Below are 23709 nucleotides of genomic sequence, written 5' to 3' on the forward strand. Positions count from 1 at the left end.
GAGAAACTCCTGCCCTAGCACCAGACTGTCCCTGTTATTTCCCCTGGGGTTTCCATGTGGGGAGGTTCATTGCCACACTCAGAGGACACAGCCAGGTGCTTGGGCCTTTCCCGTGTTGAGGGGGTTCCTGGTAGAAGAGCCTGCTGCTCTTCCTCCCATGCTTGGTGTACCCCCACCCTCATCCTCAGCGCCCCTACAGGCAGACAGGCTGTGAATTTTGAGCAGGAGAGAAGAAAAGATGCACACGAGTTCAGGGTCTGTTATTTATTTACATAAAAACACTGACTAGTGCCACAGTTCCACCCCTGAGCAAACAGCAGCAGCCTGTGCAGGCCAGGCTGTGTTTGCAGACCTGTGTTCTGAGAGACGCCCCCCAACTTCGCTCTGGGAGCTGCAGGGGCAGGGGAGGGAGGAGCAGCCCTGAGAGGCTGAACTTGGCTCCCAGCTCCTCTTGCCCCTGCTGTGCGAGTGCTGCTGGCAGCTCCTGTCGCTGCCTGCTTGCCCCTTCCTTCTGCCCCACAGAAGCTAAAAATAACCCCCTACACCACATGCAAGGAGAACCCTACAGACCCTGCCGGGCCCAGGACGGCTCCGGAGCTGCGGCCTGGGAACAAACTCCTCTACTCTACGTGCCGGGCAGCCAGGACATGCCGGGTGCGGTTTTGGCTCTCAGGTTGCCGGGGGGCGAGGGCTGCTCGGGGCTGTCCCCGCCCCAGAGCCGCGGCGGGGCCGGGAGGAGGCGCATGCAGCTGGAGTGGCCGCCGGGCAGGACGGAGGTGCTGATAAGGGGGCAGTGCTGCTGCTCTGCCTCCGCTCGGGAAGGGGCTTTGCCGCGGGGCTGGAGGAGGCTGTGAACCACACGGAAACCTGGTGTGTGGCACTGCCCTGTCTCCTTGTCACTGAGCCCCTTCCTGAAAGTGCCACAAAGGCTGTGCTGCATCCCCTGAGGGCACCGTGGGCTGCCTGGGTCCCCTCTTGGGCTCCCATCCCAGCACATCCCTGCAGCCAGGCACCCCCTGCACTGTGGGACTGGGGTGGGCACCTCCAGCAGCTGCTGCTCTTCCCAGGGTTGCTCCAGGTGAGAAGGGCCTCGCTCACACCCTGAAGCATAGTGGGGTGCAGAGCGCTGCCTCCCACTCCTGTGCACTGCAGGGCAGCCCCCACACAGCGTCTAGACCTGGGCCCACCTCCCCTGTGCACCAGTGTCACCAATCCAACTATTCCAAGTGAGGAGCAGAGCTGGGGGCAGGTGGTGGCAGCTCTGCGCGGGAGGGAGCCGGGGATAACACATACACACCACCGGCGGGGGAAGCGAGGGGTGATGCACACGCGGAGACGGACGGCAGCGGGACAGGGCCGGCGGCACTCCAGTGGCTCCCGGGTGCCGTTAGCACATGCGCTTGTACGTGTAGATGTAGGCCTTGCAGTTGGGACACGTGTGTGTCACGTCCTTGAAGTCATCGAACAGGCAGGGGATCAGGCAGCAGCAGAGATCACACCTGGAGCACAGGGAGAGGCAGAGATGCTGAGCTGGGGGAGCCCCTGGCCCTGGGTTCACTCTGGGCCACAGGCAAGAGGTGTGAGTGGGGCTGTCACCGCAGGAACCCCTCTGCTGCTGCAGTGCCACCTCTGTGCCAAGGTCCCCACCACGCCCAACAGCTCAGCCAAGGCCACCAACACTGGGGCTACCCAGGACCAGGATGAGCAACGTGAGGCCCCAGCTCTACTTGCAGCACCTACCCCACAAAGCAGCAGAAGAAGCCAAGAAGGAAGCTCATGAGCCCAATCTCATAGGAGATCTTGGTGGTGATGGCTTGCTGGCAGTGGGGACACACGGTCTGCACCGGGGCACCCTGGAAGATCTCTCCCTGCAGCACTGTGACTGTGGTGGCAGCTCCCGGTGGGACGAGCACTGTGGCCGTGTGGCCACCAGGAGAGGGGTAGGGGCCTGGGGCAGGGTAGTAGCCCATGGGGGGGTGAGGGCCTGGGGGTGGGTAGTATCCTGCTGTGAATGGGAAGCACAAACAAGTGAGCACCTTCATACATGGCAGGAGAGGCCAGATCCTTATTGGGGAGGCCCCCACCCTGCTGGAACACCACCCTTGGATTACAGACTCGGGGCCAGCCCTGCTACAGGCACTGTGCCCCCCAACCCATCCCAGTGAACCTCGCTGCAAGCTCCAAATGGCAGCCCCACCCCCCCTTGTGTCCCTCCCACTCCCCAGGGCACCAGGAAACACGTGCTGCTGCTGATGCCCAACCCCTTGCAGGACTCACCTGGTGGCACATAGGGCCCAGAGCCATCCGTGGGCATGTGGGGGGGCACAAACCCCGGCTGCGAGGGGGGCTCATATGGGGGGGGTCCGAACTCAGGAGGGGGGATGGGAACCCCCTGGGGCTGTCCCACCACGGGGGTGACACCCTCTGAAAGGAAACACAGTCAGCAGCCAAGGAGGCAGGAGGATGGAGGGGGAAGATGGTGTCCTGGCTGTGGGGTGTCAACCCCAACAGGGAAGGGAGACAAGAGGTGGCAAGAGGTGGGGAGCAAGCACCCCCTTAAGCTGCATCCTCTGAGCCCCAAGAAACCCAAATTCACCCCACAGTAGGAAGCAGTGTCAAGCTTTGAGCTGGGAGTGCTTCCCATTTTGTCATTGCCCCTAGGACCCCTCATACCTCCCCCCAAGGGTGCCATGGGGACAGATGGAACCAGGCATAGCACCACCCTCCCCAGTGTGCTGTGAGACCAGGCCACAGCCAGGGCAGTCCCAGGGAAACCACACTTCCTTGGGTCCTGTCTGCTTGGCAATGTCCCCCCGAGCAGCTGGGACACCCCCAGTACCTGGTGCCGAGGGTGGGCCGTGCTTCTCTTCTATCAGCGGTGCCGAGGGGCCCCCCGGGTAGGGTGGGGGTGGATCGTTGGACATGGCTCCAGGCAGCCCTGTAGGGACAGAAGCCTTCAGGTGACACCAGCCTTTGGTGCACATGGAGCTGGCATGGTGCTTGGGGACAGAGGTGACAGGCAACGGAGGAGGCCAGGGCTGGTGTCACCAATGCAGCAGCCTCAGCTTCCCCCCAGGCAGAACCAGGGGTATGAATGTCCCAAAGCTGGACAGGCTCTGACTCCAAGGTGTAAAATCTTCCTGCCAGCTCCATGGGGCTTCCCTGTAAAGCCCACCTGGTGCACAGCAGCTCATCTGGGCAGTGCTGGGCTGGAACATGCAGAGCCTTGGCTGCATTGTTGGGGTACCAAAGGTGGGGAAGAGCTGTCCACAGCCCCCACTCCACCCTCAGTGACACAATGGTCTGCCCTGAGGGACAGCAGGACCCCCACCCTGAGCCTGAAGCACAAACTCCAGGACAGAGGGTGCAAACCCACAGAGCATTTCTAAATAAATCTCTAAATAAACCCAGTGAGTTAAGACCATATTTAACAGCTGGAGCTGTTATTTTACATGGGGTAGAATTTACCTGTCCTCTTCCCTGCAGCAACAGCTCAGAGGCCTTGACAGCTGAGAGCAGCAACTGCTCTGAGCAGCACAGTTTGGAAGGCGGCTTCTTCCACTGGATCTGTGTAAAAGGAAACAGCAAGTGAGTCACAGAGATGGAGGAGCCACAGCTGCCACAAAAAACCCTTCTCTTCCCTGGGCAGGAGCCTCCCCATGTGCCCCCTCAAAGGCAGGCATGAGGCTCTGTGTGCTTGGCACGTGGCAAAGCCCCACTGACACGCTCTGAGATCCAAGGGAGTACAATAATACCAAGAAACCTGATTTCCCCCTGGTTCAGTTATCCTGGTGGGATGTGACTAAATTGGAAAATGCAAGTGAGAGGTTGGTCACTGAGTGCTTGGGACAGGGTGACATTGCTGTCAGAGCCCGGGGAGCAGCACTGGGAGCTCAATCCTTCACCCCAGCAAGCCAGGAGCAAATATGACCCTGCTTGTCCCACTGCTGGCACCAGTGCCACGTGCTGGGCAGCCAGCCCAGAGCACGCCAACCTCCCCAGCACAGCACAGGCACCAGGCCAGGCAGCAGTGCTGCCCCAGCCCTGCATTGCAGGTGTGCCCACAGAGGTGCCCGTGGGGCTCAGCCACCTCCACCTGCAGCTGCTGGGTCAAGCAGAGCCAAAGACTTGGACAGCAAGGCAGGAAGACCCATCCCTCCCTCACCTGCATGGCTTTGCTTTGTTCTACTCCTTTTTTCCCAGTTCCTGCTCCCTGCCACCAAGCAGCCTCCTGCAAGGTATCAGGAAATTTAATCAATCCCTAGAGGAGCACCATCACCTGTTGCTGCTCACAGAGGAGCACACTGATCCCCCAGGAGCTGAGCAGACTCCTGACAGGCACAGGGTCTGCCCCAGGATGTCCGTATTTCCTGACTAGGAAATTTTTCCCCCAAGGTCTGAAGTGGTGTTGCAGCCACACAGCTTCAAAGAGTAACACTGGGGCAGCTGGGGGTCATCTTCCTCCTGCTTCTCACTCCAGTTTCTTCCTTAAGAGCCCAGGGAAGCAGAGTTGCCATGGCACAGAGCATTTCCAGGCACACTGCAGAGCCTGCCTTCTCCTTCAGTGACCTACAAAGCTACAAACTGGGCCGTGCTCCTTTTAGCTCACTGGAGATGTGAAGAAAACAAGGATTTATTCTTCTCAAAGTAGCCAATGCTGCACATCGAGGAGCCTCAGTCCTTCCTGTCCCTATGCCTGCAGGGGTTCTGGATGATCCCAGTCCAACCAGAGCATCCCAGAGTCCTTACCTGGGGACACCAGCCTGCCAGGGAGCTTTCCTTGCCCTGACAGGCCAATTGTGCCCACAGCTTTTCTAACACAATAGATCTCCTCCCATTCCTGCTCAGATGCTGTTTTCCCATAATAATCTTTCAACACTCCCCAGCCTCACTCCCCCCATCAAAGCAGCTGGCAAGAAAATGCAGGAGAGGAGGAGTCCTCCAGCAGCCATTCCACCAACACCCAGCAGATGAAGCAACAGCCCCAGGGTGAGCCAGCCATCAATGCTGCCACCCTGCCCACGAGGGAACGGCAGCCACGAGGTGACAGCCGTGGGTCCCAGAGCCACATGGGCACTGGGATGAAGGAAGCTGTGGGATGCAGGGCACTTCTGCTCCTACTTGGCAGGCTCACTTGCTCCTAATGCAATATTCTGCTTATTAAGAGAGATCTGTAAAGAGCAAGATGTTGGCTGTGTGCCCTTCCCAGGAGGAAAAGAAAGCCTGTTGCTTTTAAGCCTCTTAGAAGCTGTTTCTCTCCTGTGCTTTCTTTCATCTTAATGTGAGCAGCACAAAACCAAGTCCATTTCTGACAGAGAGCTCCGTGGGAAACCAGAGGGCACTTGGCTTCCCCTTGGCACTGGGCAGGAGCATCCCTCAGCACCCTGGCACTGACAGCCCCGCAGTATTCCAAAATTACCAGGTTTAAGTTCAAGATCTGATGGAGTCACCAATGTCTTGTGTAGGTCCATTGGAGCAAGGACACACTGCAAAATCCTAAGACTCTCAAAAGGAGTTGAAGGATGTAGAAGTAGAAAAAGTAGAAGGATGGAGAGAGGAGATGCTATTTCCAGCTACAAATGCAGAAGAACTCTTCTCAACTGGAAGAACAGTGGTTTTCTTTGCAAACTAACTACAGAGGATGAATACACTATGGAATCAGAACCATCACAAGCACTGCTTCAGTTAAGCACAGAAGACAGGTAAAGGACCCCCCTGCCCCCAGGGAACTGATATTTGCTAAAGAAAAATGAATAAGAAAAGATTCCCATTAAGCTGCTGGGGCACAGCAGTGTGACAGACACAACCAGGACAGCACAGCTCCATCACAGCCTCCAAGCAGAAAGGGCGTGACCCATCCTGACTGTGGCCTCAGTCCTGTGTCCTCCCCTGGCTCTGTGCTCCCTGATCTCATTCCAGACAGCTTTTAGGTGGGAAGATGGCAACAGGTTTCGAGGTGCCCTGTTCAGCTCAGAGGTGTAACTCAGCCTCAAGAGGTTTGTCTGAGGCTTCTCATACAGCGAGCACAGCCAAAGTGCCGTGGGGCAGCACACAGCCCTGCCTGTGGAAACACAATCCTTTCTGATCCACCTCCTTCCTGTGCTCAGCAGCTCCCAATCCAGTTAATGAGGGATTGTAGAATTCTAGAATGGTTTTGTTTAAAAGGACCTTAAAGCCCATCTCATTACAACACCCTACCATGGACAGGGACACCTTTCACTATCCCAGGCTGCTCCAAGCCCTGTCCAGCCTGGCCTTGGACACTTCCAGGGATCCAGGGGCAGCCACAGCTTCTCTGAGCACCCTGTGCCACGGTCTGCCCACCCTCACAGAGAAGAATTTCTTCCGAATTTCCAATCTAGCACTGCTCTCTGGCAGGATGAAGCCACTTCCCCTTGTCCTGGCACTCCAGGCCCTTGTCCAGAGGGCATTGATCAATACCCCAAAGCCCCTAGTTCCCATTACTGACATGTTCAAAACTAATACAAAGCAGCTTCCAGCAGTGATGAGAGGAGCTGATGTGTCAGGGTCCAGTGTCCCATGCTGGTTGGATTTCTCTGTTACATCACTGCAGAAACAGTTTGGGATTCAAACATGGCAAGAGGAAAGGTCTGCACATCCCACCCACTTTCCAAACAGGTAAGGTGGGCACCACTCATCAAAAACAACTGGTGTGCAGTGAGACCAGGGAATATCGTGCCACTGGGATAGGTCCTAACACCATAAAATAGATGATGCCATGAAGAAGACAGACACAGATAATTCAGATTTGGTCTGCTAATGCCGTTCTTCCCCAGCAGCAGCTGTTTGTGCTTCAAGCTGCTTCCTCCCGGATGAAATCTCCACGGGTGAGACAAACCTGGCAAGGGCAGAGCAGATGCTGGCAGGTCCAACTCACGTGTGAGCCCTGATGGTGCAGCGCTGGCCCCAGCAGCTCTGAGTCAGCCTCACAGCACCACTGAGATCCATCCCACAGGCTGAAACAGCCTGTGCTGTCCTTGCTCCTGCTGCAATTATAACTGAGATGCACAGCAATTCAGCTTTGTTTCCTCCATGGGAGCAGTGTGTCCAGCCACCGAGACAGCAAGCAGCATTTGTTCATGCTCAACCATGTTCAGTGACGTTGACACTTCAAAAGCTGCTGCTACACATTTTTGGAGCTCTTCCTCCATAAGAAAAACCCTTCTGATATTTGAAAAATGAAAAAAAACCCACACTAAAATTCAATGAATAAATAAGAGAAAATATACGAGCACTTTCAGCTTCACTGCACATCAAAGAGATGCAGATTCCAGCTTCCAGGCTTTTGGAAACACAGTTTTAAAAGCCAAGAGTCCTGAAGACGCTGGGCCCTCACTGAACCCAGCACCCTTCCTTTAGAAATAGGAACAGCACTGTGGCCAACACCATCCCAGTTTTCCTGGCTCCAGGAAAGATACCTGTGTGCCAGTTTACGTGCTCCAGAAACTGGGAACTACTGAGACTAGGAAGGCACAAAGGCCAATCAGATGCTGGTAAAATCTCATTTGAGCCGAAGTCTGTTACTCTTCAAAAGGAGCTTTAGGGGCAGCAAGGAGGGAGAACCGAGCAGGGTGTGCTGAGGGGGACACAGCCATACCCTGACTGTGGCAATCCCAGCTGCCCTCCTCCACAGCAGCATTTCTGAACACCTCCAAATCCAGCATGGAGCTGCACGTTCCCTGGGCTACACCTGTGCCCAGAGCTCCCAGAGCTTTGCCCTCTGCCCAGGCTGTGCCCAGAGCTCCCAGGGTTCTGCCCTCTGCCCAGGCTGTGCCCAGGGCTTTTCCCTCTGCCCAGGCTGTGCCCAGGGCTCCCAGGGCTTTGCCTTCTGCCCAGGCTGTGCCCAGAGCTCCCAGGGTTCTGCCCTCTGCCCAGGCTGTGCCCAGGGCTTTTCCCTCTGCCCAGGCTGTGCCCAGGGCTCCCAGGGCTTTGCCTTCTGCCCAGGCTGTGCCCAGAGCTCCCAGGGTTCTGCCCTCTGCCCAGGCTGTGCCCAGGGCTCCCAGGGCTTTTCCCTCTGCCCAGGCTGTGCCCAGGGCTCCCAGGGCTTTGCCTTCTGCCCAGGCTGTGCCCAGGGCTCCCAGGGCTTTGCCCTCTGCCCAGGCTGTGCCCAGGGCTTTTCCTTCTGCCCAGGCTGTGCCCAGGGCTCCCAGGGCTTTGCCCTCTCCATGTGCATGCCCGCTTGCACAGTTTGCAGGGATGTGGCTCAGCTCCCACCACGCGCAATCCCACCGGACAGCTCTTACCTCCAAAGGAAAGACAGTATAAATCTCTGCTGAACAAGCAGTATCAGTGGTTATTTCTGCCTGGTTTTTATGCAGAACAACACAAAGATGTTTTCCCTGCAAACGAGCTGAAGCTCCCCCTCAGCTTTGCCTCTTCCCATGCGCATTTGCTGCCCCCAGCCTGCACACCACCTCCCCGGAACCAGGAGGGGAGGAATAAACAGCACAGAGTGCTTCAGCCTCCCTCAGAGAGAAGGATGTCCTGGCAATCCTTGACCATGTACCCGCTCCTTTACCCGCTGTTAACCTTGGCAGCACCTCCTCAACTCCTCATCCTGGTCCTGGACAAGGCAGCAAGAGGGCGCATGCCTGCAACGCTCTGCAAGGCACCGATGGAAACGGAAACCCAAGTGAAGGACTGAAGGAAAGGTCTGTTCTTTTTCTGAGCAACTCAGCTGTGCTTTTCCAAGTTCAAGTCACTGCCAGGGAGCACAAACCTACGGTTCAGGAACAGCCAGGCTGCTCCCAGAACAGCAGATTTCTTCCACACTTCTGCACTAAGATTTCAGCTGCAGAAAACTGCTTCTTCCAGGAGGGTCAGGCTGTTCCTTCAGTGCAGGCAGAGAGAGCTCAGCTGGCAAGGCAGGCCAGCAGCTCTCCTTTCAAACAAAGGAATGCTGGAGGAGCTTTTCCATCATTTGAACCAGGTATGTCAGACAGCCAAAGCTCCCTGCTCTGCTCTCCAGTATGTGAATCTCCAGAGGAGCTTCCCCATCACAGTCATTTACCTGGGGACCTTGGACATATCGTTTGACCTGTGTGCCACCATCACCCAGCAGACAAATCACCTCAGAGTGGGATCCTCGCTGGCAGCCAGGTGCTGTATCCAAAGCAAGATTTCTCAGGGCATTAAATCCAAAGCAAAATCAGATAATCTCCACAGCGCAGCCCCGGCTCAGCTGTCCTTGGCCAGAGATTCAAATTACCACTTCCAGCAGCTCCTCTGCATGGATATCAGGAAAACCAGACACAAAATCCACCCTGCTTAAGGAGGCTTTATCTGCAACACCCACAAAGGGTTACGTGCGGGAGGAGCTCCTGCAGGACCTGCTGCTGCCTCTGGGATTCTCTCCAGTGCTATTCGCCTCCAGATGGGCTGACCAACCGCTCCTGGCTCTTCACACTGGGGCTGCAGAAACAGCCTTGCCAGGACCTGCTTAACCTGAATATTTAAAGAAAAACCAGCCAAAATGAAAAGAACAAACTGGGGTAGCTCGTTCTCTCTGCTGTTAGCACCCAAGATGTGGCTGTGGGAAGCATCAGGTGCTGGCAGAGCTCACGGTGACATCCAGGAGGGGCTGCAAGGGAGGAGAGGTCACAACCCCACACTTCAAAACTGGATCCCAGCCCCTCCATGTGTCAGGACACTGGGGAAAGTTGAGGTGTACACAGAGCACTCTGCACCACCAGGGCAATTGACTTTGGCCCCCAAAAGCCAGTTTTCTGAACAGGGAGTAAGCAAGGAGCACACTGCAGTCAGGCTGCCCCACAGGCTGCCACTGGCCCTGGAAAACCCACTCTCCCCCTCAGGAGGTGCTCACTGTTCATACCCTTCCAGCAGATGTCCTGGCTGCACACAAGACAGGCTGCAAAACACCAGGTGTGCTCATGGATGTGATTAAAATAACGTTAAAGCTGAGCTCCTCTGCACCCTACCAATGTGCTCCAGAGAGATGAGAAGAGGAAGGTGCTGCAAGCCAAATCCCAAAAGCAGAAAGCTTTTCCATGAGACTTTCACTGCAGTTCACAAAGAATCCAAGCTAACACTTGATAACATCCATGGGAAAGCATCCAGTGATAGCAGCAGCTGTTGCCTCCAGACTTCTGTATCTACTTAATTTTCCCCCTGAGAGGATACATCCTGCATTACATCATCCCTTTGATATCTGTTAATAATGGTGATAACACAACCTGCCAGAATCTCAAGCAATTAAACCCAACATCTACACCAACACTGTGTTTTAACGTAGCGTCAAACACAACTGTGCTATAAGAATAGCTGTTCATTTAAACAAGCAAACAAAAATACCTCAGCTCAAGAAGCTTAACAACAAGCAGAAGCTTCAGGAGGTCGGGAGAAGCTCCACAGCTCTTAAGCACAGTCACAGATCTGAGCTCACCTCTGATAGCAGCCCAGAACAGAGGCTTAAGGATGAGCTAGGAAGGGATCGAAGGCAGAACTGTCAGTCCCTCCCACTCCCAGCACTCATGGTTTTGGAGACTGGGCAGCCTGGAGGTTCTCCATGGAGCACCCCAGGTCATTCCCAGTCACCAAGTACTGCTCTTCAGTTAGCTACACAAAAAAGAATCTCCTGCTGTCAGCATCTGCTGCCTCCCATTCGGGAGACATCAGCACAGAGAAGGTGGATACAGAATGAGTACCCACTATGTCTCACAGCAAAACCCAGGGTTTTATAGATTCCCTTTCTAACACCAAATTAAAATTATTTTATTTATTTAAGCACTCTCATTTCTCCCTCCTTCTATAGATTTTTTTGAGAGAAAGTCAAATAACACAGCTACATCATTGCTGAATCAAACTGAGTACGTGTGTGACGTCCATTAAATGACACAGTGAGCTCCAAGGGAGGAGGAAATTAGAATCAGAGATGATCAGCACTTTTGCATTTCAGAATTAATCAGAGCCCAAGAGCGTATTCAGAATTCCCTTGCAGATTTTGCAACACAATGAAATAATTCTGAATACATTGCTGGTGATTCCAGATCCATTTTCAAGTGCTGTACAAAACATATGCCACGGCACTGATGTTTGCTTACCCGAGGAGAGCACCAGCTCGCTGTAGGACTGGCTCCAGTCTCCAGCATTAGCATTTCCCATGCTCACAGATCCCCCTGCCTCGGCGCCAGAGAAGCTGCTGACACTCAGATTTAACTGGTACAATGTCACCTTGCACTTTTTTTTGAGGACTAGTGCAAAGTGCTCTGTGTCACTCAATTTTATGTAAAGCCAAGGCTCACTCTTTGCAAAGGAATGGGGTTTGGGGTTCAGCAGGATCTTGTGTGTAAGGTCTGAGATCTCTCCTGAGTTCTACTGGCAACAAGGAGGACCCACACTCATCCCAAGATGTGCACTGGAGGAACTTTTCCATGCTGAGGCCATTTGTGTTATCACAGTCACATTCTTGCTTCCACAGAGTTTCCCAGTTCCAGACTGGGATCTCTCTTGGAGTTGCCCAGTGCCACCAGTGTAGGGCTGGATTGTCCCACGGCATTTGGACAGGAGGTGGGTAGCTGGCAGTGCCCTGCTCCCACACCCAACTCGTTTGGGCTGCACAAAGACAGGTGATGATGTCCCAGAGGGGAAAACCCTTGGATTAATCAACAGCCACTGAGTGTGCCCATTGCTGGGCACCCCTGAGTTACACACAGCTCCTGCCATCCCCAATTCTTCCTCCACTTCCCACCAGACCTGGCTAGTCCACATTGACTTCCAGGTCCAGTAAAGTCATTTTCACTCCAGCTATGACTGTGGTTTCAATTTGCAGCACCAGCTCCTGCCAACTCCTTCACAACCCTTTCCCCAAAGCTCCTACAAAAAACCTAGGACAGAGCTGGACTCCAAGCAGCCCTAACACACAGAACACCCTCCCCAGGTCCCTGCTCTGGGCTCTTCCAAACTCTTCCTCTGTCACAACACCTCACTGCTTTGCTGCTCCACGAAAAGCATCGCTGGGCAGAGGGTTTGGAACAGTCTCGAGGCCGGGTCACTGCTCCCACAGCAGAGGATGGGACAGGGAAGATTCAAGCCCATAATAGCAGGATGCCCTCAGGGCAGGTAAATAGCTCAGCTGCTCAAATCCTCTCCTGAGCCTGAGGAAGATGGAGCAGCTGCCACAGTTACGACACTAAACCGGCTGGGAACTGTTTTCTCTCCCATCAGAGCAGCCCAGCAGGCAGCTCCAAAGTGAGCTCCCACCACGCTAAACCATCCTGAATCATGGCAAGGAGAGTCTGAAAGGCTAAATTAACACCCCCTGTGGCAGCCACGAACTCTGGGGGAATCCTCCATTCTCAAAACACAAATATGCTCCAAAGACATCTCTGTGGAAGACCTGCGACAAGCCCAGGGAAAGAGCTGATATTTAACACGGGTGGAAAGGAGACTACGTGAAGGTTTTGGAGGAGCTGAGTGGTCCCAGCAGCGCAGGTGGGAAGGACAAGCTGAGGGTTCAGCACAGGCCCAGCCTCCTGTGAGCACTTCCCGATATAGCACAAAGCAGAATAAAGGCATTAAGTTAATTAGGAGACAAACCAAATACGCCTCTAAGAAAGGGGCAGCATGCACACGCCAGCAGCAGCTTTTTATCCAGTGCTCAGCTAAAAACACAAGCCCAGAAGAGTGGGCAGCAGCAAATCCCATCCCCTCGTCTACTCCAAATTCCAGGCTTTATCCTCCCTCCAACACAGGGATCCAGCTCCACTTCTGCCATGAGCTGGGTGCCTGGGACCCCTGAGGACCTCAAAAGCATCCCAGGTTGGAGTCACTGCAGCAGGGGTACAGCTTTGGCTCTAGTCTATGATTTCCTCCCAAAATGGAGCTGCACTGAATCCCATGGTTTCCTTCTCCTCCTTTAAAAGGGTACCCTGCTTCTCATTTGGAGAAATAATCAATAAAATCTAACAGGCTGCTTTTCATTCATCCCCAGCCAGAAATCTAATCTGCTGTTAACAGCACGGCCCTGAACACATCATTTATCTGCTGCGGGTACCAGCACGCGCAGATTTTACAGCTGTGGAGAGTGGGGCTGCCTGCATCACAACGACTAATTTATTCTCAGAAAGGCTAATTTAATCTGGCAGTGAATGTTCTCAAAGCCTCCTCACACAGAGCAGCTTTTCTCTTGGTTGGCTTAACAACAATACAGCATATCCAAAAACGTGGAGGGATGCTAAGGAAGAACACTGCCCCTGTGTTTTGAGCCCTCTAGTTTGAGAAATTTCTCTTGGTAACTACAGGCTTTGAGAAAACATAGAGTCCCTCTGGTTTTTCAAAAAGCCAACTGTATTTTCAAGGCAAAATATACAACAGTTTAGGCTATTTCCCCCTCACATACAACTGTGTCTTGACAGAAAGAGCTGGGCTCTTAATAAAAATAAAACCCAGCAAAGGTTGTTTAGTATTAGACAACTCATTCACTTCCAACTGCAAATCAAGAGCAGCAGCCAGCACACCTGGCCTGAAGGTGCTCCCTGCCACAGCAGGTGACTTTCCCCAGCCCACACTACAGAGAAATAAACCCCAGAACAAATCCAAAAGCTTTTTGTTTGAAAAGGCTGGGTAACTGCACCATGAAGTATTTCAGAGAGAGCATCCTCCAGCTTCCCAGCCTCTGCCATCTGCAGGGGGCAATAAATAAGCCATCAGAAAGGGTTTTTTTTCATTGTTTTTGAATTCTAGGTGGTATCTTCCCTCTACTTGTGACAGTACACACAAAGGCAGTGTGTACCCACAGCCAGGCTGAGCCACCTGATCCTCCATGGACGTGGCACCACGTGCTGGTCCTCACCTGGATGCACCTACCCCTTGCCCAGGAGATCACTGGAGAGCCAAGCACAGCTCCTTGGAGCCAGAGGGGCTGCAACAAGGCACATTTAAGCTTTACAATAGACAGAGCTGTAGCAGTCTAACCCTCCCTGCTTGGGATTGTCACCACCATCCTGCTGGGAAAGAAAAGCTGCTGCTGTGCAAGTCTGGATCATGTCTGAGAGGGCTCCTTTGCTACAAGGGCAAAAACATGCCCCAGATGACATCCAACAATTTAGGACAATTCAGTAATGTGGGAAAAAGGCAAAAATCAGAGGGAAGCAGAGAATTTACACAGGCCACAGAAAAAATAGAGAAGAAAACAACACAACACTTCCCTTGTTCCTATCTGTCAGGAATTGCTGTCCCAAGAATAGCCTATTCAGAAACCAGGAAACTCAGAGAGCAGCAGGGAAGGGCTGAGTCATGGCCACTTGGAAAAAAAAGAAACAACCCACAACAAACCAACCCAAAAGGGAAGGAGAAAAAAACATGGGACAGCAGCTGTTCTGGGTCTTGGAGATATGAACAAGTTAATCCAGAACATATTAGTCAATCTTTATTTTCAAAAGCTCTGCAAACAAATGGTACTGCCATAAAATGCAGCTGACCCTCCCTCTGCTCGTGGGAAGCAAATTGTTGTACCAGGAAAAGCTGCTGGTGCTTCCCAGCACCAGCCCCTGGCTACAGCACCCCTCGGTCACTCAGGGCTGCCAGTGCAACTACTCCCAGTTTGTGCCCTGATTTTCGCTCCTTTGCAGCATTAGCATCCAAATACCCCAAAGATTTACAGGCTGGACAAGTGCTTTCCCTTTGGAAAAGCATGTCCATCTCAGGGATGCTATCAGCAGAGGCTGAGGAGCCATTTCTCTTCCCCACAGTGGAAGGGCACGAGGTAAAACATGACTTGGATGGGCTTCCCATTACTCTGTGAACAGATGAGCCAGAGCCAAGTGCTCCCATCTCACATCCAGCCTCAGCAGCGCCTGTCTGGCCCCCAGCAAAAGTCTTCCCACATAACAATCTTTGTTCTGTGACCTAAATGAAATCAATTGTACAATAATTCTCCCCAGGACAGTAATCTTGTTCACTCACCCATCATCTGAGAGATTACACCTGCTCTCCAGCTGTGGGGCTTTGGGAGGAAGAGATTTCTGAGCAATAAGGGGCTTATCTTTCATTGATGATCCCTCACAAATCAGGGAAGGGGGGTATCTGTCTTTTCAATCAAACAGCTATGCTTTGAAACAGATCTGGAAAAACACCTTTTAATTCATTTTATCTTGCCCTGTGAGGTAGTGTCACATCAAAGTTGCAAAGGTAGGAAGTGGGAAGCCCCTCAGAGCTGCTGCCTGTGGAGAGTGGGTCAAGACAAAGCCTGCTGTGCCCAGACTGTGGCAGATCACCTGTGCTCAGGTGTAACTGCTCACCCCTTCCCAGCTCTGGGAAAATCACAAGCCCTTCATATGCAGACCCATCCTTGAGACTAACTCCAGAATGACAGCTCAAGGAAACTGTCCCAAAACAAACAGGCTCTCCTGGTTAAGATTGTGAGTAAAATCCCTCTTCTCTGCAACCACACAATGCAAGGAGCAAATGAAGATGAAACACAGCTACAGCATGGGCTGATGTGCATGCATCACAGTAAGGTGTGATGGATGGAATTTAGGATTGTCATATAGAATGCAGGATGGAACAATAAATGTGTAAGCTTAAAGTAGAATACTTTTTCCAAAACTGTTAATAGGGAACCAGGCTGTCAGGGCAAGGTAGGGAAGATTTTCCTTCTAAATGCAGAGACTGGCTGTTAAAGAAGGTTCAGGAACATACACAGGGCATTTGGGGCAGTGGGACCCCCATCTCAGCACAAATGCTTAACCCTAAAATCTATAGGAGAACTGGGTAATATTCCATTTTCCTATGTATAAAGGAGGCAAAGGGAAGAACTATTACTAATGCACAGTAACCATACTAATCACAGTAACAATTAAATATATTACTTAATTTGCACAGAAAGCCCCAGCTCAGCTCTTCATTCTCTGATGATCTCAGGTTCCATCGTGCCAAGTGGTACAAAGTCAAACACGCACTGCCAGCAGCTGCTCTGCACAGTTCCTAAGATGTTAATCACATTGCCACCTTTTGGGGCTATTTATTTTATTTTCTTACCCTAATTGCAGGCCTGCTAAGAGAGCCCAGATTAAAGGCAGCTGCACTGAAGTGCCTCATGTGGAGATGTGCAGCATGAAGCACTTTACTCCTGCCTCCATCCTCCACCCAGATCGATGACCAGAACAGGGCTGCTCTCAAACAGCTGTTTCTCACAACCACAAATACACAAATTTAAGAGTGCAGCCACAAGGCAGCTCAGAACAAATGGGCTCAAAGCAAGACTCTAACAGCAACCAAGAGTCTCCCTGAGCGTTTCACGCCGGAAATAAAATCTGAGCTGCCCCTGCCTCAGAGACTTTATTCTGGTGAGAAAATGGATCGTGGTTTCCTATGGCAGCTGCTCCAATTGCACTCCCTTTGATCAGAGGAGGAGACAGGTCCTATGCAGAGCATGCAAAGATCTGACACTGCTCATGAAAGTGGCACTGCTTCTCTCCAGCTGTGAGATGGATACCCAGTGCTGTTTGGGAACAGCAGGAAAACAGCAAGAAGTTGCTCATCCTGTTTTTTGAAGGAAAAAGTGTACACAGACCTCTGTGTTTGCACACTTGTGTGCTCAGGTGCCTTGCTCTGAAACCTTCAGGAGAGTTGACTGGCTCCAGGCCAGAGTCCTTTGCCTGCATAAGAGCTGCAAAATCAGATCCTGGAAGCAAAACCAACCAAAAACCTCCACTGTCCTGCAGAACTATTCAAGTTCCCACTACAAACCATTACTGTTCTTGTATCAGGGAAAAGGGAAGAGTAGTGCACAATTAAGTCCTTTTAAGCCATCACTGACTGCTGCTAAGAGCCACCAGGCATATCAGCATCTATTTTCTGTTTCCCAACTCTCCTGCCCACCGTGTTCAGCAGCTTTGCACAGCCCACTCTGGGAGAACACCTTCTGAGAAGCTGGCACACCTGTCTAGAAGCTCAGATATATTCAGTCCTGCTGCCTTTGTCATTATTTTACTCTCCATATTATGGAAATGCTATTTATTGCCTCTCTGGCTCACCTGGCAGCCAGCAGCCTTTCCTGGAAAGGTACAGGAAAACTGTCACATGGTAAAGAGCCCTGCTAATAGTAGCAGGAGTGAAGCACCAGCCCCACTGCAGACCCACCAAAACCCACTATTTAAAAAAATCTAGTTTCTTTCAAGCCAGGATATCCTCTCTGGATTAAAGCAATCATAAGAAATGAAATGTAGAGCTTTACCACGTACCACAAACAGACATACTGAAATTCACTGAAATTCATACTTCTCTTTACCCACAAGCAGAAAACAAGTCTTGGATCTTGATACTAACAAGTATGTGTATTTCCTTCCAAAACCACTCAGCCTCACACTGGAAAATCAACAACATCCTTTAAACACATGCACTTATCTGCAAAATTCACATTTGAAAGGGAAAAAATATATTCTTTTACATAATAAAATTACTTTCATCCCTTCTTTGGCTGTGTTAGTGAGTAAGACTGGCAACAGCAACACTTCTGCAGGTGCCAACACCGTGGACAAGGACCCAAACTCCACCCAAAACACAGAGATGCTGTGGACAGGCTTCAGTCTGGCCCCTGCCTGAACACCCCTCAGCTACAGGAGGGCCTTAGCTGTGCTCCCAGGACATGTTTGCCACCTGTGCTTCATCCAGAAGGAAAGCAGTGCCCATTGTGGCTTCCCAGGCACAGAAAGAGTCCATTTGGAAGCGACCTTCAAAAACATAAACCAACACCAGGTGCTGAGGGAGATATTTGCACCTCTTTGTAACCGCAGCTGAGACAGAGCTGAACAGGAACACGAAGAAGTGAGTTTCAGAACCAAACCTGAGATGCAAGACCTGTTGAGGGAACACAAGAAGCTCAGCATGGTCTTTGGTCTTATTAGGAAAGGTTCTGAAATCAGAGAAGCTCCCTCACTGTTACCTGTCCCTGCCACACCTGTGGCAGGATGTTCTGCTACTCGGTAGGAACACACACATTCCCAGCCCTACCGTGAGTCAGCCCTGAGTGCAGCTCCACCACCCCTGTAAGAGCAGCTGGACAGGACTGACCACGTTTGGGGCATTGCTTGGGGACATTTGGGGACACAGCTCCATCCCCCTGCCCTCGTTACAGCCATGAAGTCACTGCCTGACTACCTCCAAGCCAGAATTAGCTCCTCACGTAACACCTAAGGAGAACAGAGCAGGAACATTGCTAAACACTTCCGGGGATTTCCTGGGGCACTGGGATGTCACCAAAGCATTGAGGCAGAGAAGCCTTTGGGAGAGGGAAGTTTTCAGCCTGTGCTTTCCACAGGGGTTTGTTTAGCTCTTGAACATGAATTAATGACATACTGTGGTTATATACCACGCCATGTCTATGTAATACTCACTGTAATTTTCCCTGCTGCCTACTCTGGTCACACTCTGAAATCAGCAGGGCCCCTGCTGAAATTAAAGCTCCATTTTCAGTACTTTGGGTGAAGGGAACAAGCAGGAGGCCCTTGTGCATATTCCCAAAGTTTCTCAGAGTTCTACATACAGCCCAAACCCACTAGAATTATAATTTAAAACATTTCTACTTAAAATCATGGTGCCTGACCTCATCTCTACCACCTGACAATTTAGGCTCAGCCTAGAATGTGACAACCACCAGACCCCTCCCCAGTTCTCACTGGTGCAAGGAGACCACCTCAGAGCAGCTTTTCCTCGGGCCAAGGGGCACAAACCTATGCTTGCAAAGACCTGGAGAAATTTAACCTTGAGCATGGCTCATGTGGAGGATCCAGAGGACACTGGCATGGCAGTGTCCACCCCAGCCTGCATGTTCCCACTCCTCTACTCAGCTCTGGAGCTCTCCCCAACCTCATTCCTCTGTTTAGCAGCAATCACCACCCCCTATGCTTTTCCTAAAGCAACCAAACGCTGCCTTAGAACTGCTACCCTCTGCCTCTCCAGTCCCCTTGGGAGGGACAACCCAGATCTCACCTTTTTAATGGTTAAAAACCCCACAACTCCCCACTAATGTTTATTCCTTGGTGTTTGTTGCTGTATATTAACTGAAGGAGCTCTCTTCATTTCACACTGCCAATGTGCCAATATCATCCTCACCATCATCATTTCTCTCCCAGCTTTTCAAGACATCTCAGCTTCTTTCGGCTCCTCTAAAATGGGCTCATCATCCCTGATCACTGGGCAAGCTCATCTCTCCCGAGCAGGAGAGGATACACACGCATTCGTTCCTAGGCCTGTTTCCCTGGGATCTGTCGGGATCACATTTGCTCCCCTCTCAGCCGTGCCCTCCCTGCAGCCCCCGCCAGCTCATGACCTCGGCCGGGCAGCAGCGCTCGCCTTACACCGGCAAGTCTTTTCCCAAGTACGCGACCTCGCTACCCACACGATTAAATTTCAACCCAGCCCTCCCGTCCCACCCCTTCCCGGCACTGCTGAGGGCGCAGAGCTGAAGCTTTTTAAGATTTTAGCAGTACCCTGCGACACTCTGTCAGCGTCAAAGGCCCGTCCGAGGCCAGGGCTGCCTCCCGCTGCTCTCCCGGCCCTCGTCCCCATCCAGCCGCACCTCCCCGGCTCCTCAGCAAACGCAGCAGCCGCGGCTGAGCACCGAGCCCTTCCCTCGGCCTGCCTCCTCCTCCCAGAGTTAACCAGGGCTTCATTTCCATCCCTTTTCTTCCCAAGAGCGTAGTGCTGGGCTTCTCCTGCCTGTGTCCCCGTCTGCGCTCAGTGTCCCCCCAGTGCCGAGTGTCCACCCGTGCTCGGTATCCCCCCTCCGGTTCTCAGCGTTTCCCCACTCTTGGTGTCCCCCGCGGTGCTCGGTGTCACCGCCGGTGCTCGGTGTCTCCCTCCGGTGCTCGGTGTCCCCCTCCGGTATGTCCAGCCGGCCCCGCTGCCGGGAGGCCGCCGCGGCCTGTCCGGGGCTGAGGGGGCCCGGCCGCCTTCCCGCCGCGTCCCCCGGTCCCGCAGCCCCCCGGTCCCGCAGCCGATCCCCACCGGCCACAGGCACCTACCGGCTCCCGGCGGCAGCTCCGGCACCTGGCGGCGGCGGGCGGGGCGGGCCGGACTGGGCGGGCGGTGCCGCGGCGGGGCGGGCCTGGGCCGCGCTGGGCCAGCCGGGGGCCGGGCCGGGCCTGCTCCCGCCGCGCTGGGCAGTCAGGGGCTCAGGGAATCACGGCACGGTTTGGGCTGGAAGGGATCTTAAAAATCATCCCGTCCCACCCTCTGCCGTGGGCAGGGACACCTTCCACCAGACCAGGTTGCTCCAAGCCCCATCCAGCCTGGCCTTGGACACTTCCAGGGATCCAGGGGCAGCCACAGCTTCTCTGGGCACCCTGTGCCAGGGCCTGCCCACCCTCCAAGGGACGAGTTTCTTTCATATATCTAATCTTAATTCCCCCTTGTTCTGTCACTCCATGCCCTTGCCCAAAGTCCCTCTCCAGCTCTTTAGGAGCCCTTTTAGGTACTGGAAGGAGCTCTGAGGTCTCCCTGGAGCTGTCTCTTCCCTGTCCTGTACATGGTGCCTTCCCTACCAGGTGTCCCAGCTCACACCGCACATGATGCCCTGCTCTGGCCGATGTCCTGCCCCACACAGTGACATTCCCATGCCATGGATTCATTCTGGCTGCCCCCACACCTGGGAGCCTGTGGAACCACGAAGGCACTTCTCTGGCTCCAGTGGTCTTAGCTGCACTGCAGGGACTAATTAAAAGAGCAGTATTCTAACACAGCCACAGGTGGTTTCAGTCACTTCTCACCTGCCCCTAGGGCTCCAGAGATACTTGCCCTGAGATTTAGGTGTTCTGGGTCACATCCTGCCCTGGCAGCTCTGCCTGGGGTCACTCTGGGCTCGAGCACACAGCTCCCACCCCCCAGGCAGGAACAGCCGTATGCCTTGCAGGCTCCTCTTCTCTCTTCCCTGTGTCACAGTGAGTGCAGGTGACAGTGGGACAGGCAGGCTGTCCCCACATCAAGGCTCAGTCTAGTGGGAGACACTGCCACAGCACCAAGTTCAAGTTTAGTCTCTAAGTGGGAAATGCTGTACGGGCCTTTTGAAATACCTGCCTTGCTTGCACCTTGCAGCACAAGAATGTCTTGTGGCAGCCTTGTGCCCTCCTGTCCTCTCCACAGGCAGCATGGGGCTGGTCTGTAGCAATTTTGGCACTTCATGCCTTGTGAGACCTGGCGGTCACAGGCCAGTCTCACCTCACATGTTCTGACCTTGGCTTTGAGCACAACCACAGAGCGAAGGGAAAAGGCAGCAGCATTTTGCCAGTGTGATGAAGCTGAAGCTAGGACGTTTGTCCTCTTTGGTCATCTTTCATTTCAGTTTGGGGGAACTCCATGGGCACCACTATGGGCTGGCCAGATGTGGCTGATGCTGTGGGTCGCAGAGAAACATCCCCAAGCCCTGGTCTTCTCCACACACTTCTTAGCTTCCCTTCTTTCCACGTCCCCCTGCCTGTGGGACCCAATACCAGCAGTCAAACCCATGTTCCCCAGGTCACAGACATACTGCAGGAGATGATCACCACCACCTGCTCCCTGAAAGCCACTGCTGAGGGCTCCCAGCTGGAACAAATTTCCAGGAGGTGCATGCAGCAGAGCTGGGTCATTTACTGGAGAGCTCTTTGCAGAGAGGCTGGGCCCCCCAGAGACCAGCATGAATGGCACAGGTGCATGTGATGACTGCGATGACAATTTTTCACAAATCCTTATGGAAAATGCACTGAAGCCTCCTAAAGGCTGCTCTGGCTGCAGTGACCTGCCTGGGTCCACATCTCCCTCCCAGCCACAGGAGCAGCCACCCATCCCTGGTATCCCAGTGTCCTGGCCACCTCCACTGCTTTTGTCCCTCCTGCAGTGCCAGGAGGATTTTACCCTCTAAAATTTTGATATCCTGGGCTGGGAATGTGATGACACTGGGGATGCTGACAAGGTTTGGAGTCTCCTGCCCCATCCCAGGGGCTGGCTGCCCAGGCTCTCCCCTCCTGGAGCAGGGCAGAAGGGCTGATTTTTCTCCTGATCACAGTGGAGGTGTCTCAGGAGCTGTACCAGAGCTCTCTGTGAGGTGTCTGCTGGTGAAGTGCTGCAGGCTCTCAAGTGCCAGGCTCCTTTGCTGGCAATGCCCCTTAGCTCCAGCATGGCTGGGGCTCTTCTCTCTCCCCAAAATCTCAGGGGCTGTTTGGTTTCAGAAGGTCTGGCTGGGAAGCCAGAGGCCTTGCAGTGCTGACCCACAGATCTCCACGCAGGCTGGGCTGGCTCCTGGAGCACCATGAGACCATAGGGACCTGTCAGCCACATGACAGCTCCGTGGCACTGACACCTCTGTCATGCCAGGCCACTGTGCCAGGTTGTGCCACCAGACCTTTGCAAGGCGAATATCAGGGCCACAGTCAGCCCATCTGAGTCCCCAGGCCACTGCAGCCCCCTTGTCCCTCTGCCACTGACATGGATGGGGGGGATGTGGTCACTGTCCTCTGGCACTCCAGTGCTGGCTGTGCCCAGGGCCTGCCAGCAGTGCCAAGGGGTCTCCACTGTAAGTCCACCCAGGTTTGGGATGTTGCTTTGCTGGGGGCCTGCAGGAGCTGGTGCTGCCCAGAGCAAAGTTTTGGTGTCTGTTTTCAGCCAGCTCAGAGACCTGGAGGACGTGGCTGCCGTCTGGAGAAGGTGCTGGGTGAGATAAAGCAGCTGCAGGGTGTAGGAAGTGCCCAACTGCCTGTGGTCTCAGGAGGTACTGCCCAAAGGCCTGGGGCTGCAACCCCACATCCCACTCACCAGGAACACATTGGGGCATCTCTCAGGAAGTTCTCACTAGCCATTCTCTGGGGCTCCCATAAACACACCTCCTGCCTTGCCTGGGTTCTGCAGCCACCCAGGTTCACCAAGAGGCACATGTCCTCCCCAGGGGCTGGGTTTTGTTAGGGAGGTGCTGACCCAGCTGTAGGAGCAGTGCATGAGGCTGCAGGAAGCTGTGAGGACACCCAGGTGAGGACAGTCTCCAGGCACAGCTCAGGAGCCACTCATGCCACAGCTGGTGCCTGAACCAGGCTGTGTACAGGATTGCCCAGACTTGGCACATCCCCACTCAGAAACAGCTCAGCGTTTCAGGATTTTGTTGCTATGCCATGCTGGCGGAGCTGGGGACAAACAATGGTGGCTGGCTCCGAGGAGGCTGAGGGGACGTCAGGGGATGGCGAGATGGTGAAGCACCCAGGTATGAACAAGGTGCTGATGGAGCAGGGCTTGGGGGCTGTGAACAAGCACTGGCACTGGGGTGCTGGCAGGGCAGAGGTCTGCAGGGGATGGCTGTCCCCCTGTACTGTTTCTGCTTCTCCCCTTCAGCTCCTGGCACACCAACAGGGACACGCTGCATCCCCAGGTACCTACGCAGGTGCCTGTCCTGAGTGTCCCCTGGGCCACCAGCCCAGTGCTGCTGAGCACTCCCAGGGGAGCTGCTGAGGGTGTTGTGCCTCATGAAAGGCTGTTTGTCCTTGTGCATTGCAGGTGATGAACCCAGGCTCCTGGGGGGCTGGTGCAAAGCTCAGGTGTCCAGGCTGGCCAGGGGGCTGTGAAGTGTCACAGGGGGCTGCAGAAAGGCACCTGCAGCAAGGCCTGGCCTCGGGGGACTGGTGGAATTGGAGTCACACTGCCCTGGCACCCACTCATTGCAGTGGGGTAACACCACAGGCCAGAGATGCTCCCCCCTCTGTTGCCTTC

The 23709-nt window shown here is 53.7% G+C and overlaps 1 protein-coding gene across 3 annotated transcripts; it reads right to left on the reverse strand.

Moving 5' to 3' along the window:
* Positions 1–249: 249 nt before the first annotated feature.
* Positions 250–20115, reverse strand: CDIP1 (cell death inducing p53 target 1). 3 transcript variants are annotated; one of them, XM_058849288.1, is made up of 6 exons: positions 20004–20115; positions 3469–3567; positions 2840–2938; positions 2278–2424; positions 1741–2005; positions 250–1499 (listed from the first exon to the last, which is right to left on the reverse strand). In XM_058849288.1, exons 3-6 carry the CDS (start codon positions 2922–2924, stop codon positions 1388–1390), a joined length of 609 nt encoding a protein of 202 aa, XP_058705271.1. In that variant the 5' UTR covers positions 2925–2938; positions 3469–3567; positions 20004–20115; the 3' UTR covers positions 250–1387. The 3 variants fall into 3 exon arrangements, with proteins under 3 accessions (XP_058705271.1, XP_058705272.1, XP_058705273.1); XM_058849289.1 differs by lacking the exon at positions 20004–20115 and adding an exon at positions 19470–19975; XM_058849290.1 differs by lacking the exon at positions 20004–20115 and adding an exon at positions 4166–4361.
* Between the last annotated feature and the right edge of the window lie 3594 nt (positions 20116–23709).

This window comes from Poecile atricapillus, chromosome 14 (assembly GCF_030490865.1).
Source record: "Poecile atricapillus isolate bPoeAtr1 chromosome 14, bPoeAtr1.hap1, whole genome shotgun sequence".
Classification (NCBI taxonomy): domain Eukaryota; kingdom Metazoa; phylum Chordata; class Aves; order Passeriformes; family Paridae; genus Poecile; species Poecile atricapillus.